The sequence below is a fragment of the Mizuhopecten yessoensis genome, unplaced genomic scaffold, assembly GCF_002113885.1.
Source record: "Mizuhopecten yessoensis strain PY_sf001 unplaced genomic scaffold, ASM211388v2 scaffold716355, whole genome shotgun sequence".
Lineage (NCBI taxonomy): Eukaryota > Metazoa > Mollusca > Bivalvia > Pectinida > Pectinidae > Mizuhopecten > Mizuhopecten yessoensis.
In genome coordinates, this window is record NW_018480075.1 from 327,372 (window position 1) to 349,744 (window position 22,373).

At 38.7% G+C, this 22,373-nt stretch overlaps 1 protein-coding gene across 5 annotated transcripts in view; it reads right to left on the reverse strand.

Moving 5' to 3' along the window:
* LOC110443636 (zwei Ig domain protein zig-8-like) overlaps window positions 1-22,373 on the reverse strand; it is a 189,904-nt gene that overhangs the window by 25,109 nt on the left and 142,422 nt on the right. For all 5 annotated transcript variants that reach the window (XM_021487971.1, XM_021487973.1, XM_021487975.1 and 2 more), the window contains one exon: window positions 2,781-3,000. In XM_021487971.1, the coding sequence (XP_021343646.1) occupies window positions 2,781-3,000 (220 nt within the window). The remainder of the gene's footprint in view (window positions 1-2,780; window positions 3,001-22,373) is intronic.

Sequence of the window (22,373 nt, forward strand, 5' to 3'; positions counted from 1 at the left end):
TTGCAGAACAACTAGGTTCGAAACCAAGATAAACAGTACCAATTCATATTTCCTTAAACTTTTACGACTGGTACCGGCATGACCCGACCAAAAATGGCAATTATAGACGGTATAATTCAATGTATGGTATCGTTAATTGTTCGCTATAAGCCATTACGTACGTCTTATCTAACACCATCGTACGGCCGCTTTGTATCCTTCGTAAATATAGTATTGGTCTAGTTTGTGTAAGGTATATGACCTAGTTTATATCTTTAAGGACCTACTAACACAGTTGACTGGAAATTTTGTTATTATGCTCTGAACGACATACCCATCTATACAGGGCAAATACCTACAAAAGATCCCTTTCTGACATCCAGGAATAACTTATTGTATAAATAAACCTATATTATATAAATATGAAATCCGAAGGACTTTTTTTACAATGTCTATATGTGTAGTTTCTCTATCTTGATTAATTTTAGCGAGAATGTATACTCCACATCATAAAACAATATTCGTTGCAACAACACATAATGTATGAAGATGCTTTACAAAAAGCTTTTTTATCCGTATTTCCGAAATGGAACAGAATTTATTTTGTTTTAAAAGTTGCAAGTACGGGTATTTTCATTCTGGAATTTTTCTTTCTTTTTTTGAATATTAAAAATAATAATTCTACTACAGAAAAAAAAGTTTCGGTTATGTTTTCTGATAATCAAGCTAACAATACTCATACGAACTATTGCCTGAGAAATGTTTTTGATGTTCATGTATATCGTAGTCTACTCTTACATAGCTGTGGAGATGATGTAAGTATAGAGCATTCCAGACACAGTACTTGATACACTATTTTTCGGCCATATTTTTCTAGTTAGAACCAGAGGAACGATACACTTCGTTATGTTAGTGGAAACACAGGCACACCAATGAAATGACCGACAGAGTTATTAAATCCATTTTCATTACTTTATATTTAATATTTTGTTAAATTGATTTAAACATTTTGTTTTTATTATTGTCGTTGCGCTATAAAAGCGGGCACTCGTACACGCTGAACACATTTAATATTTATGATAACCGTTAAAACCACTTATGACAACTGCAGCTACAATTCCCACATGAAAAAGACGTTATCATTATTTGAATTTTGATAGTCATTTGTTATCCATACAATGGAACATCCAAACATCTTACGACTTTTTTTTTTCATTTAAAAGATCATAATAGTAATCAACCACTCTTGCATGCGACTTAGTTATTTTGACGTTTGAATAGGTGCATGGTCAAATTTTCATCGAGTTAGAATTAAATAGATCATGCTAAAATTTTGAGAACGATTATTATCTCAATTTATCCGTCTTATTTCTACTTTGAAATAAACTAAAATAATTCATTTTTCGAAATAAAAAATAAATAAATCAGGATATCGGAATCAGTTGTAACGAAATATATCAAACATCAATATTTCATTCTAAAAAATTGTGAAAATTGTCCACATTTAAGCAGGCAAAACGTGGAGTGGGGACATTTCGCGTGCATGAGAAGCATATTATATTGATAAATATAACATTCCAAATTTAAGCGTGCGAAAGAAATATGTTTTTTTCAACTTTACAAACTATTTGTGCACTTTTCGCTTTGGCAGAGATAATTAAAAGTGTTTAGGGTGTCAATATTTTTCAAGTCAATAACTGTGCGCTGAATTTAGTAAATTGAATAAGTGAAAATTCACACTACGAAATTTAAGCATCCGTATATACAGGAAGAGAGGAATATAGTGGGATGGAATGTTAACTGTTAGAAAGGAACACCAATGACAATAGGTTTTTGCCACCTTGAACTAAAGTGTTTTAATTATTAAGTTATCTCGAATGGTTGCAATGTAAAAATTTCCTTCCGTTTCCGTCGCTTGTTGGTCTAAGCAAAAATTGTCAATGTAAAAGATGTTTGCAAAGAACGGCACAATGCAAGGGGAACTAAAATCACTTCAGTACTGGTAAGTAAAATATTTGTGATTTAGGGGTTAAGTATCATGTACATTGCCAGTTACAATTGGATAATTAAATTATCCACACTCTACAACAGAGGTAGCTTTTAAGAGTTGGCGATTTGCTGTAATTACAACCTTAATGTTTTGATAATTGACGCAATTTATGAAATTAATGTAAAACAGGAATAAATCCTTATCGCTTATATTGTTTTAAAGTGTGAAATCTCTAATTGAACCCAACTCAAATTGTAAATTTTGTGCAATTCAGACATGATTTCTAAATAAGATCAAGGTAATAGCAAATGTATCTATCTCAACAGATGAATATGTGAAGAAAAGGAACGACAATCAAAAGTATCCAAAATTTTCTTTCACTGCCTCACGCCTATATCAAAATTTCTTTTAATATACTTATATACAAACTGTAGGTTTCTTTGTATTATCTTACATTTGAGTATAATGTTCCAATAAACTAACTGTTTTCGTGTCTTGACGTCATGCCGGTACATGACCTACTGAAACACCATGTGACACTATTAAATACAGTCGATGCACATAGCGACGCATTAAAACAAATATTTTTCTGATGTTAAGTTAGAGACATTGTGAAGTAACAAACAGATATGGCTAGAAAAGGGCAAAATTTAAAAATAAAAATAAAAGAATTCATATTTTCCTTATTATAAATAACGGGAGGAGAAATAGACTTTATAAAGTGTGGCGGAATGACGTCACCGCACTCTATACGAACATGACACTGTGGTACATAATGTACATGACTGATGTCATCACACGTTATACGTACCTAACACAGTAAGGTATACATGATGAGTATGAATGTTGGTGGCGCTGATCTGGCATTCATATTTGCCCGAGTGTCGAGGCTGCGCCCTTTTGATGATGAGGTTATACTGAGTAACCATCCCTCTCAGCTTCTTGTGGTCCACACTAAGGTCTTCTTGATTGTCGAACAATAATGTGCCGACTGTTAATGGGTAATCCAGGGATACTTTTCGCCAGGAAACCTGTAAATACATCCAAGAAAGTATTTCGTTACTAGAATATATATGACTTATACATGTACCAGCAACGAATCTCCAAACCATGCAGTACAAATACTTGTTTAGATCATATTTAATCCCTAATGCACCCCCTGGCTGTACCTCGCTTTTAGTCGTGGTGTTTAACGAGAGGAAGATTGTGGATATTGTCTCCTGAACGAGATCATTTAAGTCGTTTAACATCGATCATGCTTCTCTCTGCTCGACATTCTGATTTAAATGGACAGTGGTAAGGACTGGTTTAGTCGTTTTCAGTATAATATTTTCGGTTCGTGAACTGTTTTGAATGTCTTTCGTAAGGTATTTCAGTGAGGTAGCACTCTAAAAGTCGGTATCAGATTCGCACTATGGCAAGGAGGCAAATGCAGCAACATATTGCATATATCTGCAAATACGGAGCACAACCCGAAATAAAAGTCTATAATAAGACGCTACACTTAATGAACAAAACCAATTCAATCATTACTAATATATAGTGGATATCAACGATGCATCATGTAAACAAAGAAAGAAAACCTTGAACTTATGTATAGGTAAGGTTTTCACTGACCCGACCCATTTCTATCAGTTATCATGCGAAAACACAATAATTCTCGATATATCATTCATAATTTATGTGTTCTTTCCTCATATAACATATAAAAATAGACGAAGAACGCAAGGTTATTAGATGAATGACGTCAAACAGTGTATAACGATGTGAGTTTCTTGACAAGACACGGATATGACGAGATGCACGTATTGTTTGAAAGGCAATAGAAACAGTGAAACGACTATCTGATGCCATCTTTTGTGAACCGTGTACCATACGTTATACAGGAGAACGGCGATACAACGAGGGATGCATATAAAGACAAGCAAATAGGAAAACGAACTTAGATAAACGCTTGCAGTAAGGAAGATGACAAATTCATCAAGTTGACGAGGTTAATACTTTAGACTGGAGAAATGGGAGATCAGCTCATATGTCACCATATGATTCCAATACTTGTATAACGTATAGCCTATGCATCAATACACACGACTCGTATGGTTTGCTTGACAGAACTGTCGATGGTAGACATGATGTATTGTCTGTAAACACCAGGCAAGCTTTGTTGCATGCTGCTGTACTTTCCATAGATGAAAAACGTTCTGATGACCACGTTCCGAAACATGTCATCGATAAGAAGGCGATCGAATAATGTCGTCTGCTAGAAAGCCGGTAATAAATGAAGATGATTTTGGTGTCTTGTCAAAACGATGTTTATCATTAACCGACGATACCTAGTTCAATATTTAAAAAAAAAATGAAATGAGTTGCATATAGAATCTATTATTCTTGTTTAATGTCTACACAAATACCGCTGACGTCATTGAAAAGCGGGACGTTATCGCTATATCAGAAATGCTTATCTGGTATAATTCGATATATTTCAATAGACATATTACTTACAAATACCACATGCATCATCATTATATTCAAAGACGCAAAGAGATATGTGAGCGAAACGTTCGCTCGGTATATAAAAATTAGCTTCTATATTGAATGTCTATTGTTGAGCTTGTTTGCATGCTGCTCAGGTTGATATCAAGCGGAAATTGACGTCTGGTTTTCATCATGTGAATACAGATATGGCAGAAATGTATCTGACATTTTGGAGTTTGTGTCCAACGATAGTCTCTGCATTTAAAATGATTTTCCACTTGCATAAATGAAGGCTTAATACACGTAGCAGTTGCATGTCGAATACTTAACGTTACGTTGCCAATTGAACTTTGAATGGCAGAAATATAAGGACTGTACTGTAGGGAATGTCATTATATTTTGGTATAATTGTACCAGAAAAACACAAGTTGCGAATGCTTTTCATTAAAAGAGCCAAAGAACCTGATATTGAGACAGCACGTACACGTACCCCCGAGTGACCGAACACACCCGCCAATGGCATATTAAGTTGTATAGTCTTAAAGAAGTCACTACAAATATAACGTTAGCTCAAGGTAGTGCTGTCTCTTGTTTACTTACATCAAAAGATTTAGATTAGATTTATAACGAAAAGACACGTCAATACTAGTTGCATGTCCCTTTGACAGTTGATAAAGAAGAAATAATATTTTGTTCTCGTAAACATAAAATGTGTTAAAGGTCATGTCAGGCAAGCTTACCGTATCAAACGTTTTAAAATGTCTTACAAAAGATATCAATTTCACGTTTGCGAGCACTTCATAGTAAAGCACGTGCATTACTGGTTGGACTGTACTGCGTAACGCAAATACAGTGTACGATGACACTGCTGCACTGTACAAAGCACTTGCACAATATATCAAATCGCGTGCATCGTATTATCTATCACGCGGACGCTAACACGTTGTATATATGGACGGTCTAGCGATCTAGTGTTCACAGTATAATCAGAAAAAACGAAATGATGAATCCCTCTCCATCGATTGATCCATGTAAAGTGATATCATGTAAAATACAAGAACTGTTATATGCGGTGAATCACTTTTCTAAGACGTTACCGTGATCTTTGCTTTGACTCGCTCCTTTTACTTGGAGTCTGTTACACGTGCATCATATTTCTTAATTCAACTTTCAATAGCATCGATTCCCAAAGGATTTTCCATCCATTCGTAATATTTTGCAGACATTCATTAAATCGGCGTAGGTGTTATACCAAAAAATATAATCGACAGAGTTCTCTATAGTTCTATGCTTCTGACTGGAACTGGATTGCTGATTAAACGTGAAGTGTACAGCTCCTGGGAACTGCATTTCAAATGTATTAGTTGTACAGGACAACAATTCAAAAGAACATGAAATTCCAACTCGAGTGTTCTTGCCGATATGAGACCAGTAAATACTGCAATGACGGTACATACGCAATGCTAATGTGTCGGATGGTTGAAGACTTTCTCGCCTATATGATCACAGCAATAACGCCTTCTTGCAATAGCAATAGTACAAGTCTATGCTATTACGTGGCACGTGTACTTTGGGCGTGTAGTCGTAAAATTACCCTAGAAGGTGTCCGATATCCGGAGAATGAACTTAATCACGTGATATTAATACATATGCAATTTCTTATAGGAGAAACCTTTCCCATGAATACGATGGCACCAATCTTAGAATACGTATCGACATCATATACATTCCTGCCGTTAAATTAAGGTAAGGACAATAATTTAAATCTACTAATAGCTATGAGGCATGTATTTTAAAGATATTTCCGTAGTAAATAAGCTTAATCTTATCTCAATTCAGTTAATTAACTTCAGCGATTTTATTTCGTTGTTTGAATTCAGATGTATAGTATACAAACTTGAGAGAAGGCTCGGTTTTCGCTTGCATTAAGATCATTTCAGTATTTCTTCAACACAAATAATGAAAATCATCCAGAATACATCAACAATATACCAAGATGTTACTATAAAATAGTCATCATGACTTACCATCTTTTAGTCGTCAGATATTATCATTTGTACACATTTAATTTTCGAGATTTTTGAAAGCCGAGTCGTATTGACGTGTTTCCAAGACATGCATAGTACGTTTCACCGTTAATGGTACCCATTGCGATAACTGTCGGCACGACTCCTAGAAAATGCTTGAGGACATCCATAGTACTAGAAGAAATTAACCTCTGTCACGCAGTTCTACTGGGTGTACAGTTTGGGAGGCTCGGTAGTCTAGTCGTAGGACGCCGGGCTCGTGACCGAAGGGTTGCGGGTTCGAGTCACGGCACGGCACTGTGTTGTATGGTTGAGCAAGATACTTTACTCCGCTTGTTCGAGTCTACTCAGCTGTAAATGAGTACGTGGTCGGGCAGTGCTAGAATTGTTGAATGCTAGTTGTGAGCGCCGAATTGGCAGCTCCGGCTGTATGCTCCCCAGTGAGTTGAGAAAGGTTTTGGCTGGTTGCAAAGGTCCTATAACCACGGATAATAATTTGTGAACCGCTTTGAGACGACCTACGAACTAGGTTGTGATAAAGCGGTATATAAGAACCAAGATTTATTATCATTATTATTATTACAGTTGTGGTTCTTATTGGACAAGTTCTTAGCAATATTTGGAGGACTTTGATAGCAATTGTTTATTTCTTTTTGGTGTTGAAAGTTGTAATCATGTTCTTACAAGTTCTAAAAAAAGATAAGAGGATATTTGCCCATGCTTTGTAGTTATTTCTGTGAGAAGGGTTGCGGCCCCGTTCGACACTGTAGTAGCTAAAAGCTGTGTAGAAGGTTGTGAGTCTGTTATTACAAGTCTAAACAACATTGGAGGATATTTGCCAATGCGGTGTGGTTATTTCTGTGAGAAGGCCCCGTTTGAACAGGTTCTGAACGACGTTAGAAGACACTGTAGTAGTTAAATTCTGTGTAGAAGGTTGTGATTCTGTTCTTACAAGTCTTAATTACATTGGAAGACATTGGTGGTTGTGGGTGTAGTTAACCGTGGAGGTTGTCCTCTGGTCGTCACGAGTTCTGGATAAAACTGGAAGATATTGATAGTTATTGCGTTGGTTAAACATGTGGATATATGAACCATTGGGTCGATTCAAATCAATTACAATGAAGTAAGTAATACCAAAACAAGATGGGGTTGACATTCAAAAGCACCCCCAAGATAAGCAATTGTTTATTGCAAAGCCATTTTTCGAAACGACAAATGTCGCGTCTGTCAATGTATTGTGTACTGACATAAACCGTGATTGCGTATACAAGATAAATTAATCAAAATGCGATGACGTTCAAGTAGGCGTGTTGGTATTTTGGATGATTTCTGCGTTATTGTCAGGAAAGATAAACTACCTTTCAAGACATCACAGGATTACTTTTTCATATGCGTTGTTGTGTAACATGTAAATCTTACTTACAGAGTTTTATAACAGAGTGACATATTGATCATCCAAATATGGGCAAACATGTTCCGCAGCAATTCCTGACCAATGTCATACACACAGATGTATGAAAAACAGTAGAGTAGCATACAACAGCTCAATTAAATGTATGATGCGGAAGTCATTTAATAAATTGTAATATTTAAATTCTTTGAAAAAAAACCGTCAACACTGTGCTCGAAAAACGGCACAAAAATAATGAATAAATAACAAAACAAAAGAAAACCACAAACATTATGAAATGTTTCACATACATAATTAGCAATCTATTTGTCTTTAACTTTATCTTTACATTGGTTGTCATTTGTATTTCATATTAAACGGTAGAGGACGTATTCTTTTCGTACAAACTAAATTTGCTAACGGACTTTTAACTCATTAACGAGGACATAAATGGTATCAATAATTTGCATGTGATACTGGAATTCACAATCCACAATAAACGGAAATTTGCGCTAAAATAAGCACAACGCGGAACAAAAGTAATTTGAAGATTTTACTTCTGATAATCAATTTTAGGACGTCTAGTGTCTGGAATGCGTCAATGACAGATATTTTAAAACGTTATCATTGGATGTACTTATAAAATAAAAACGGCAACGTTATACATACAGATGTATATAAGTTATGTTTTGCCGAAACGTCGTTCGAGAAGGTCATCGAACGCAGTAGCGCGTGCGCTGTAGGTACTGTAAACCTACAGCTGCGTCACGTAAATCACGCGGATTACATCAGCTGACCTTGCTTAGAGACATTGTGTCTTCGTAACTTCGTGATGTACGACAATTCCGTAACCTCTGGTCTAAATGAGATAAGTTTGAGATTAAGGCGTGTGCTGATTGTGAAAAAAGATAATGATAACAAAATGAATGATGGGGATAACAAGGTTTGTGTTTGAACGTTTGTATAGGGGATGTCTCGCGTAACGCTAGACGTATTTATTAGGCATAATGTATAAACACTTATCTACTGTGATGTTCTGTAACGTAATCATAATAATAAGTAATACAAATTACTACGTTTCCGTTCGATACTCTTTGTACTATGTTGAAGGTGAGTTCTCTAACATTTATATATTCAGCTCAATAGTGATGTATACTGTATTTATTGAAGTGTGTATTTTGTGTAGAAAGCAGCACACCCAGAGTAGGTTTCTAAGCGATATAAACAATTTATTATATGACTTGCGAAACTTTCTACATTTCTACAGACATTTTTTAAACCATATCACACAAGGTCCTCTATGTCACATAAAAATGACGACGTAAGCATGTTCGATTAATGATATTTCTGAAATAAAACGATACATTATTGGCTTTTCAGGTTGAAAATAATATTGTTTTAAATGTTATTCTAATTTTGATATTTTAAGATAAAGAGATATTTCTAGCGGGGTTACGACTCGACAATAGTTTTCATTACTGTATTCTCCTTGGGATGTTTAAGATGTAACGTTTTCACGATTATCACAGTGGTGAAAGTACTGTAACAGGTGAATCAAACAAGTGTTACACGTAAACTTGTGTTTTTTGTAGTTCAGAAGGCACTGGTAAAATGTGATCTAGATAAAACATTTGACAACACAAATATACATGTAAATATGATTTTGAAAATTCCATGACAAAATTACCGCCTAACAAATGATATAACCAGGCGTAGCAACTCAGCCTGGCTTTGGTGGCCATAATGAGTTTAAGTCAATATCGACTTTACAACATTAACGTTACGCCCTGTACCGTCTTAGCATGGATCAAACTGTCTACCAAACAAAACATGAAGATATGTATGAAACATACCTAGAACAAAGTTTGACCAACGGAAATCGAATAGATCTGCCCCGGAGGTGCAATGGCACGTCATCCGTACCTATGTGCTAAATCACTGATTCATTTTATATCAGCATTTACGACGCCTGCTTCTTGTGGGATAAATTTGTCTGCGTTTCTTTGCGTCGATTCTCATGTAGACCCTTCAGACGTCTCCGGGGATCATTCGTCCAACCGCAGACACCCACCAACACGGGTCTGCGGGCATTGAACAAGACACCAGCAAGACACCAAAGGACCTATCCAAGAAACCATTTGTATACACTGACCGCAAAACGGTCAAATTCTGTATAGCTACCACGGTGTAGCTGGAAAGACGTTCTTATAGAAACGTTCTGCTTTCATATGGAAATTCAAATATAACGCAGAATGAATAAATATTGAATACGGAAGCACATCAGGTCATATGTGATTTTTAATTTAATGCATAGAATTTGATAAACATATGTGAATTTTATTCATTAGCAGATACTTGCTGCACGGAAAGGATTTTTTTACAATAGACATAGACATTTTACACGAATTTAGATCGACAGTCACGGGGGTACCCTTATATCTAGTCGTACGAGTATATGATGGCAGATATCCCCCGGGGAAGCGTGTACAGTTCGTATGACCTCGGATCGCATGAGGAACAAGGATTTAGATTTTGTCATTGTGCTTTCCAGAATAATCTCTACGAAGGAGAGGGTATTAAAGGGAAGTGACCTGAACATTAACTTTCTTTCGAATTGCCCTATTAAATCACAAAATGCATAAGTCCAGTATTGTGCTTACTAACAATAGTCAAGATTGATCAGACCATATTCCTTGCATTTAGGGGGCCCTGTACCACTGCTAAAAATATAAACTGTTTTGTCCGCCATGACCATAGCTTTGAAAAAATGATTTCTAAAAAGAAAGCCATACCTTACGGGATTTTTTATGAAAAATCATACAGATAAAATAAGCAATAAACAATTAACAGTGTTCTGAGAAAAAAACAATTAAAAAAAAACAAAAAAAAACTGGACCAGGATTCGAACCCTCGATCTCTCATTGTTACAGTGTCGCTCTAACCAGCCGAGCTCATAAACCGGACTCCTTAACATGCCGTTATGTTGCAGAGTTAATACTACCAATTATAATGAGTATATTTTGCGTGATGAAATGTTCAGGTCCCGGATGACCATATTTACACAAAAAAAGGGCAGTCTAGACTTAAAGAATTGAATGTCTCTTTCTATTTTAATCTAACTGAAATACTTTTTTATTCAATTTAATTCACGAACAGGCTGATACAGACATCGTTTGACAACAGGCTACACAATCGCGTTTATTTCTTAGTAGAGATTCATGTGAAACCTTGTACTGCGCATAACGTGTCACACTGTTACATTCAAGGAAAACCTTGGCGCTTGGAAAACAATTGATGATGGATAATTTTTAAGAATTATCAATTTTAGTTTGAAAGGGGAATTGTTGGCGTACTTGTTAAAACGATAGATACATAGTCATAGGGATGAAATGAAACGAGGGGCATTATATCGAAGTTTAACCAACATAAACGAAGGGCATTATATCGAGGTTAACTGCACATTAACGAGGAACATTATATCGATGTTTAACTGTACATAAACGAGGGGCATTATATCGAGGTTAAACTGTACATAAACGAGGGGTATTATATCGAGGTTTAACTGTACATAAACGAGGGACATTTTATCGAGGTTTTACTGTAGTACCTTTAACATTTAAGAGATATTTTATCAATAGCTTTATAGTTTTAGAAACGATGATTTGAAAAGATAAATAACGGCTTGTCATGTGTCTTGTTTACTTTGTAGATATCGATTTCTTCCAACAGTGCTCTCCATGATTGACGTGTGTCCTTATTGTCCATTCGACCATTGTCCAGACGGCGGACACTGGTATGCACAGCGCCTGTATGGTCAGTACATTGCTGAAGATGGCACGCGGGGATTTGTCTTGCGTTTACGCAAAACAATCTCGTATAGATTTGTACAAATCACAAAGACGTGTTTCGTTACAAAAAAAAGTAATTTGCCCTAACATATGTACTTTGGTATACTGCAACAGATCAAGGTACGTTGCTGTATAGTTTTACAGCGTTTGCTTATCGTAGGAATCTAATAGAAAGTACAGCTATATGTGTTAAAATGTCTAGTACTGAGAAAGGAGTATATAAACGTACACTATATAATGTTAACTAAACACTTAGCGGTGACAAGAGTACATTGGTGTGCCGTAGAGCTCCTAGAACTAATTACCAAGTACAATGGACGTTCGTGCACTGACAAGCTGCAGCAAAACACTCGCTAAAAGAATCCTAACTTTCTACTAAATCGAAACGCTGTGATCTCAGACCATAACGAGGTTGGAAAGACACGCAGTCGTGGAAATAACATTTAGGAATGTGTTTTCAAATATACATTGTATATCAACAATTTGTTTGTAAGCAAATAATTATACCCATCATGTAAACAAACATTCAATATGAATGACTTGGTTCAATGAATATTAATATCAGCGTGTCGTCAGGGCTGTGTTATCGATGGTACAGTGTCTTTTCCTACCAACTCCGTCTTTGGTTAATAGCTGCGGCGGCTAGCTGTGATGTCACTTCCGGTTAACTATGTACTCCTGGACGTGTAGATACGGTTACACAAGTCGTTGGACTAACACATTGAAGTTATTCTTTTCATCTATACGCTACACATAACGAATACATACAGAATACTTTTTAAATGGAATTTTCAGAAAAGAGGTTTCGAAAACCCCATAGCATCACGGGAATACTTTCTCTAAAACGGTGATAATTAGCCGACATTTTTGTTCATGTATTCAAACGATGATACAAGATTGCCACCATGGAAATGTATGCAGTAGAGACAGAGCACTTTTGCCAAAGCATCGCTATCATTATATTTGATACAAATGTCATTTAAATGACATCAGAATTTTGATAGTCAATCTTTGAACTGAGCCAACATAAAACATCATAAGATGACCTCACAATGAAGTGTGTGAAACAGTGACGTCACGGTGAATGACTGGGACAGCTGACAAGAAATATGTTTTATTAAGTGCTCCAAACGAAGTGGAGGACTTATTGGTTTTACTACGTTTCTTCTTCTTCTTCTTCTTCTTCTTCTTCTTCTTCTTCTTCTTCTTCTTCTTCTTCCTTCTTCCTCTTCTTTTCCCGCCGCACAATATGTCCGACATATTTCTCAAAAACAATGAGACGGAAAGTAACGAAACTTTACACAACTGTTCATCATGGTAATGGGGTGTGAAAATGACATTTCATTTTTCGATCGGTCAACCAAGATGGCCGCTACGGCCTCTGGTCGGTCGAAATTAGATATTGGGTGATTTCGCTCAAATCTGGTATGTATGTGTATTTTTGTAACATTGCGACTACTGGAGAAGTTTGGGGGACTTCTGCAATGGCCCCTATACAATTAGTGCTTTTTATTATTACTATTGATTTTTGTAAACAGACCATGGCCCACTTGTATAAAACATCTCAAAGTTAAGGAAAATCTCAAGCAATGTATTGTCTATGGGAAATCTTAGACTTGAGGAAATCTCAAGAGTTGAGATGTTTTATACAAGTGGGCCCTGGACATTAACAGATATTGTGATTTTTGATATTTCGTGATGCAACGGGAACGTCAAGCTGTACTAACTATGACGTATCATCAATTTATGATGCCAATTCATAACCAATACAGCTTTCACTGTCCTGTGGTTCACTTAACATTAAAACATATGCTCTCCCGTTATTTTGAACCAAATGACACTGAAGTTGTATTGAAATTCGTAAAAGGCTTTCAATTTAAGACAAACGATTGTTGAAAATTAGCGTCGTGTCATATAATACACCTCATAGACTGGATGACTTCGTTTTTATCAATCGACGGGTCAGTATGTACAGCTTGTGTCTGCTGAGGTGGCAGATGATGTTGTTCCTTCTGATTGTCTAAGAAATATCTGTTTCTTTCAAGACGTCCATTAGAGTAGGAATTTGTCGTCTTCCATTAGCTTCTGGGATAGGGGTCAGACGGCTTCGCTTTACAGAAACAACGGACATATGTTTCTCCGAGCATGCTCCATACGTCGGGATATTCGACAACGCCCTCTACTGTAGATCCAAGGATGCAGATATATTTGAAAGCAGGTCTGCTTGAAATTGTATGACAACTCTTCCCGGTAGCAGAGTGTACACCACAGTTCCAATGTACTTTAAACTGAAAATCTTACAAAATATATTGCAATAAATATTCAAACATGCACTTTTCCGATCCAATCGTAAATAATCATTTTATGCATTCGTGCTTTTAATTTTGAATTAAATGTGGTAATAAAAATGATCAAATATAGCAACAAAATGACAATTCCGAACACTGTTTTCCACTAGTTGATATTTTTACAGGTCATTGACGGGAAGATTTTTGTAAGCTGTCTTTCTCGGGAATGGCTTTCTGAGTGATCTTGCAAGTCGTAGTTTCGTGGGCGTTCTTTGATTGGGGAGTTGTATACCATCGATTGCTTACTCAATTTATACCGGTATGTAAAATGTTACAGCCACTTAAAGCACGTCATGGTAGCATATGTACAAAATGATTTTATGAATACACGAATCATTTTAACGATTTTCCCAAAGTTGCATTACTAAGAGGAAAACAAATAATCAAACGACCAGCACACTACTATTGTTCGAAGTTCTGGCTGTTTCATCGATGAAAATGATAGTACATTGTGGAAAGAGGCGCGCCAACTGACGATCGACCTCACTGACCTTGGTCATGAAAACCATTCTGCGTCATATGCAGCGCACATACTGAACAAGTTGCCGACTGTAGTCAAACGTTATATACGTATCGAACGCGACCAAGGACCGAAACGAGCTGGACGACTAATGGACATGGAGGGGAGACTTATGCATTTATTCAGTTGAGAATCATGGTAACATATATACCGGTATTAACTAGACTTCAAGCACTTTACCGAGGAACCAGATCGTCATTCATCTGTCTGAGAGAGTCGGCAGACTGTTCTGTCGGGACAATTCTGTGTAGGCTCGTGTCGCTGATAATCATAATGGTGCCAGTCCCTTTCGTGGCGGAATTAGTTCAGCGTCCCTTTACATGATTATACACGCTTGAGCGGGAAGGCTATAGATGTAACAGTGACAGAAATTTCATTGACATTTAAACGGTGGTGGGAGACAATATATTTATTATCATCACTCAAAAATAATCCACGTCAGAACATCTTTATTTTTTTATATGATGATGCTGTCTGCGCCAATCGAATCACCCGTAACGGAAGTATAAACTAAGTAGAAAAATACTTATCCAGCTTTCTTCTATCAATGCTTCTACATTGTACTTCTCTTATTGTGCATTTTTCGAAATCAATACCACACGAATCAGTCTGTTATTAAGCAGAACGGCGAAGATAAAAACTCGCAGACATTTTATGAAATACAGTAAGTTAATGCAACGTTATAGTAAAGGAGGAATGTTTCTTCAGTAGAATTTGAATACAAAGTTACAACCGGTATAAGATTTAAAAACGCTCTTATAACTTTGGCTCAGTGTCAATACCTTCTCATCTTCGTTAATGAATTGAATAAAAAACGACATAACATTGATAATTTATGACAGGAAATTTGTGAACTGGCTTTTTCAGTTATATTTATGAAGAATATGCGCATGATATTTTCATTGATATAAATAAAGTAAGTGGCACGGGAAAAGTTTCGTTTTTAAAGCTATACAGCAGTATGTGTGTGGAGTCAGCACAAAATAGGACGACTTATCCTAAACTGAAAGTTTTATTAGTCGGCCGAGGTAAATGTTAATTGTATCTATAGCAGATACTAAATAGCTACATGTATACAGACTATATTTATTAGTAATTAAAGAACTAAGTTATTGAAATGTGTGGAACTCGAAACAGCTGAAATCAGGGGTTAAAGTATGGACAGCGGATATCCTCGCTATCGACCAGAATGTCGGCGATCTGTGCAGTTTGTTCACAATTGAGCAATTAAAGCCACTGGCAAATGAGTCAAACGTTCCTTGTATACTTACACGATATTGTACGTGTTAGCCCGCGAGGTCGGTAGATAGATAGACTCAGAGAGTTACACCTCCGGGGCTAGATACAGCATGTCGATATACAGGCTTCTATTGATTCTTCAAGTCTCAAAGTACACATTATATGCGAATTTCTCCTCGCTGTCTAACTTACGTAATATGGCCTTTATGGGCATAGATTGAAACGAGTTCACCCCGTGGTCCCCCTCCCCCGTGCATGTACACGTATATTTATCTCCTCCCTGTCCGCTCTGTCATTTCGAATTCACTAACCTCTCCCTACCCTTCTAAGCAGTCACTTCCCTCTAAGCATATTCCAACCCTGTCGTTTGTCTCTCCTCCGCAAAACTCGCTAAACACGATCCAACCTCGCCACTTAACCCGATTCTCACTCTACATCCACTCTCTCTCATTCCCTCCCTCTCTGTCTATCTCACACAATACTCATCCCTACACTCATCCTCTCTCATGCTCTCCATCATTATCGATCTCACACAATACTCAACCCTACACTCATCCTCTCTCATTCCCTCCCTCATTGTCTATCTCCCACAATACTCATCCCTAAACTCATCCTCTCTCATTCTGTCCATCATTATCGATCTCACACAATACTCATCCCTACACTCATCCTCTCTCATTCCCTCTCTCATTGTCTATCTCACACAATACTCAACCCTACACTCATCCTCTTTCCTTCTCTCCATCATTGTCTAGCTCACACAATACTCAACACTACAATCATCCTCTCTCATTCCCCCCCCCCTCATTGTCTATCTCTCACAATACCCAACCCTACACTCATCCTCTCTCATTCCTTCCCTCGTTGTCTATCTCACACATTATTCAACCATACACTCATCCTCTTTCCTCCCCCCCCNTCTTTCCTTCCCCCCCCCCTCATTGTCTATCTATCACAATACCCAACCCTACACTCATCCTCTCTCATTCCCTCCTTCGTTGTCTATCTCACACATTACTCAACCCTACACTGATCCTCTCTCATTCCTTCCCTCGTTGTCTATCTCACACATTATTCAACCCTACACTCATCCTCTTTCCTTCCCCCCCCCCTCATTGTCTATCTATCACAATACCCAACCCTACACTCATCCTCTCTCATTCCCTCCTTCGTTGTCTATCTCACACATTACTCAACCCTACACTGATCCTCTCTCATTCCTTCCCTCGTTGTCTATCTCACACATTATTCAACCCTACACTCATCCTCTTTCCTTCCCCCCCCCTCATTGTCTATCTCTCACAATACCCAACCCTACACTCATCCTCTTTCCTTCTCTCCATCATTGTCTAGCTCACACATTACTCAACCCTACACTCATCCTCTCTCATTCCTTCCCTCGTTGTTTATCTCACACATTACTCAACCCTACACTCATCCTCTTTCCTTCTCTCTATCATTGTCTATCTCACACAATACTCAACCCTACAATCATCCTCTCTCATTCCCCTCCCCCTCATTGTCTATCTCTCACAATACCCAACCCTACACTCATCCTCCATCATTCCCTCCCTCATTGTCTATCTCACACAATAATCAACCCTACAATAAATCCTCTCTCATTCCCCCCTGATTGTCTATCTCACACAATACTCATCCCTACTCTCATCTTCTCTCATCCCCCCCCTCATTGTCTATCTCCCACACTACTCATCCCTACACTCATCCTCTCTCATGCTCTCCATCATTGTCTATCTGCCACAATACTCATCCCTACACTCATCATCTCTCATGCTCTCCATCATTGTCTATCTCCCACAATACTCAACTCTACACTCATCCTCTCTCATGCTCTCCATCATTATCTATCTCCCACAATACTCAACTCTACACTCATCCTCTCTCATGCTCTCCATCATTATCTATCTCCCACAATACTCAACTCTACACTCATCCTCTCTCATGCTCTCCATCATTGTCTATCTCCCACAATACTCAACTCTACACTCATCCTCTCTCATGCTCTCCATCATTGTCTATCTCCAACAATACTCATCCCTGCACTCATCCTCTCTCATTCCCCCCTCATTGTCTATCTCACAAAATACTCATCCCTACACTCATTCTCTCTCATCCTCTCCATCATTATCTATCTCCCACAATACTCATCTCTACACTCATCCTCTCTCATGCTCTTCATCATTATCTATCTCACACAGTACTCAGCCCTACACTCATCCTCAATCATTCCCTCCCTCATTGTCTTTCTCACACAATACTCAACCCTGTATCTCACACATTACTCATCCCTACACTCATCCCCTCTCATCCCCCCCTCATTGTCTATCTCACTCATCCTCTCTCGTTCCCTCCATCGTTGTCTATCTATCACAATACTCAACCCTACCCTCATCCTCTTTCCTTTTCTCCATCATTGTCTATCTCACTCCCTTCCTCGTTGTCTATCTCACACATTATTCAACCCTACACTCATCCTCTTCCCTTCTCTCCATCATTGTCTATCTCTCTCATGCTCTCCATCATTGTCTATCTCACACAATGCTCATCCCTACTCTCATCTTCTTTCATTCCCTCCCTCATTGTCTATCTCACACAACACCCAACCCTACGCTCATCTTCTCTCATTCCCCGCCCCCCCCCCCATTGTCTATCTCACACAATACCCAACCCTACACTCATCCTCTCTCATGCTCTCTCCCTCTATCATTATCGATTTCACACAATACTAAACCCTACAATCATCCTCTCTCATCATCATCTCTCATTCCCCCCCTCATTGTCTATATCACACAATACTCAACCCTACACTCATTCTATTTCATTCTCTCCATCATTATCTATCTATCACAATACTCATCCCTACACTAATCTTCTCTCATGCTCTCCATCATTATCGATCTCACACAATACCCATCCCTACACTCATCCTCTCTCGTTCCCTCCATCGTTGTCTATCTATCACAATACTCAACCCTACACTCATCCGCTTTCCTTCTCTCCATCATTATCTATCTATCACAATACTCATCCCTACACTTATCTTCTCTCATGCTCTCTCATTCCCCCACTCATTGTCTATTTCACACAATACTCATCCCTACACTCAGCCTCTCTCATTCCCCCCTCATTGTCTATATCACACAATACTCAACCCTACAATCATCATCTCTCATTCCTCCACTCATTGTCTATATCACACAATACTCATCCCTACCCTCATCTTCTCTCATTCCCCCCTCATTGGCTATCTCACACAATACTCCTCCCTACTCTCATCTTCTCTCAACTCATCCTCCATCATTCCCTCCCTCATTGTCTTTCTCACACAATACTCAACCCTGTATCTCACACATTACTCATCCCTACACTCATCCCCTCTCATCCCCCCCTCATTGTCTATCTCTCACAATCCTCATCCCTACACTCATCCTCTCTCATTCTCTCCATCATTGTCTATCTCTCTCATGCTCTCCATCATTGTCTATATGCCACAATACTCATCCCTACACTCACCCTCAATCATTCCCTCCCTCATTGTCTTTCTCACACAATACTCAACCCTACACCCATTCTCTTTCCTTCTCTCCAGCATTATCTATCTCACACAATACCCATCCCTACACTCATCCTCTCTCATGCCCTCCATCATTGTCTATCTCTCACAATACTCATCCCTACACTCATCCTCTCTCGTTCCCTCCCTCGTTGTCTATCTCCCACAATACTCAACCCTACACTCATCCTCTTTCCTTCTCTCCATCATTATCTATCTCTCACAATACTCATCCCTACACTCATCCTCCATCCTTCCCTCCCTCATTGTCTTTCTCACACAATACTCAACCCTACACTCATCCTCTTTCATTCTCTCCATCATTGTCTAGCTCCCACAATACTCAACCCTACAATCATCCTCTCTCATTCCCTCCTCATTGTCTATCTCACACAATACTCATCCCTACACTCATCCTCTCTCATTCCCTCCCTCATTGTCTATCTCCCACCATACTCAACCCTACACTCATTCTCTTTCCTTCTCTCCATCATTATCTATCTCACACAATACTCATCCCTACACTCATCCTCCATCATTCCCTCCCTCATTGTCTTTCTCACACAATACTCAACCCTACACTCATCCTCTCTCATTCCCTCCCTCGTTGTCTATATCACACAATACTCAATCCTACACTCATCCTCCATCCTTCCCTCCCTCATTGTCCATCTCTCACAATACCCACCACTACACTCATCCTTTCTCATTCCCTCCCTCCTTATCGATCTCCCACAATACTCATCCCGACACTCATCCTCTCTGATTCCCTCCCTCATTATCTTTCTCACACAATACTCATTCCTAAACTCATTCTCTCTCATGCTCTCAATCATTATCTATCTCACACAATACTCATTCCTAAACTCATTCTCTCTCATGCTCTCAATCATTATCTATCTCACAAAATACTCATCCCTACTCTCATCCTCTTTCATGCTCTCCATCATTATCTATCTCTCACAATACCCAACCCTACACTCATCTTCTTCCCTTCTCCCCGTCATTGTCTATCTCACACCATACTCAACCCTACACCCATTCTCCCTCATTCCCCCCCTTATTGTCTATCTCACACCATACTCAACCCTACACTCATTCTCTTTCCTTCTCTCCGTCATTGTCTATCTCCCACCATACTCAACCCTACACTCATTCTCTTTCCTTCTCTCCATCATTGTCTAGCTCCCACAATACTCAACCCCTACACTCATCCTCACTCATTCCCTCCCTCGCTGTCTATCTCACACAATACTAATCCCTAATCTCCTATTCTCTCATTAACTCCCTCATTATCGATCTCACACAATACCCAACCCTACACTCATTCTCTCTCATGCTCTCAATCATTATCTATCTCTCACAATCCCCAACACTACACTCATCCCCTCTCATTCCCTCCCTCCTTATCGATCTCCCACAATACTCATCCCAACACTCATCCTCTCTGATTCCCTCCCTCATTATCGATCTCCCACAATACTCAACCCCTACACTCATCCTTTTTCCTTCTCTCCATCGTTATCTATCTCACACAATAATCAAACCCTACACTCATCTTCTCTCATTCTCTCCCTCATTATCTATCTCACACAATACTCATTCCTACACTCCTCCTCTTTCATTCCCCCCTCATTGTCTATCGCACACAATACTCATCATTGTCTATCTCACACCATACTCAACCCTACACTCATCCTCTTTCCTTCTCTCCATCATTGTCTATCTCACACAATACTCATTCCTACACTCATCCTCTCTCATTCCCCCCCTCATTGTCTATCTCACACAATACTCATCCCTACTCTCATCTTCTCTCATTCCCTCCCTCATTATCGATCTCACACAATACCCAACCCTACACTCATCCTCTCTCATTCCCTCCCTCATTGTCTATCTCCCACAATACTCATCCCTACACTCATCCTCTCTCATGCTCTCCATCATTGTCTATCTCACACAATACTCAACCCTACACCCATTCTCCCTCATTCCCCCCCTTATTGTCTATCTCACACAATACTCATCCTTACTCTCATCTTCTCTCATTCCCTCCCTCATTATCTATCTCACACAATAATCAAACCCTACACTCATCCTCTTTCCTTCTCTCCGTCATTGTCTATCTCCCACAATACTCATCCCTACACTCATCCTCTCTCATTCCCCCCTCATTGTCTATCTCACACAATACTCATCCCTACACTCATCCTATCTCATCCCCCCCCCCTCATTGTCTATCTCACACAATACTCATCCCTACACTCATCCTCTCCCATTCCCTCCCTCGTTGTCTATCTCACACAATACTCATCCCTACACTCATCCTCTCTCATTCCCTGCCTCATTGTCTATCTCACACAATACTCAACCCCTACACTCATCCTCTCTCATGCTCTCCATCATTATCTATCTCACACAATACTCATCCCTACACTCTCTCATTCCCCCACTCATTGTCTATCTCACACAATACTCATCATTGTCTATCTCCCACAATACTCATCCCTACTCTCATCTTCTCTCATTCCCTCCCTCATTATCGATCTCACACAATACCCAACCCTACACTCATCCTGTGTATCTCACACATTACTCATCCCTACACTCATCCTCTCTCATTCCCTGCCTCATTGTCTATCTCACACAATACTCAACCCCTACACTCATCCTCTCTCATGCTCTCCATCATGGTCTATCTCCCACAATGCTCAACCCTACACTCATCCTCTTTCCTTCTCTCCATCATTGTCTATCTCACACAATACTCAACCCTACACTCATCCTCTTTCCTTCTCTCCATCATTGTCTATCTCACACAATACTCATCCCCACACTCATCCTCTTTCATTCCCCCCCTCATTTTCTATCTCACACAATACTCACCCCTACACTCATCCTCTCTCATGCTCTCCATCATTATCGATCTCACACAATACTCATCCCTACACTCAACCTCTCTCATTCCCTGCCTCATTGTCTA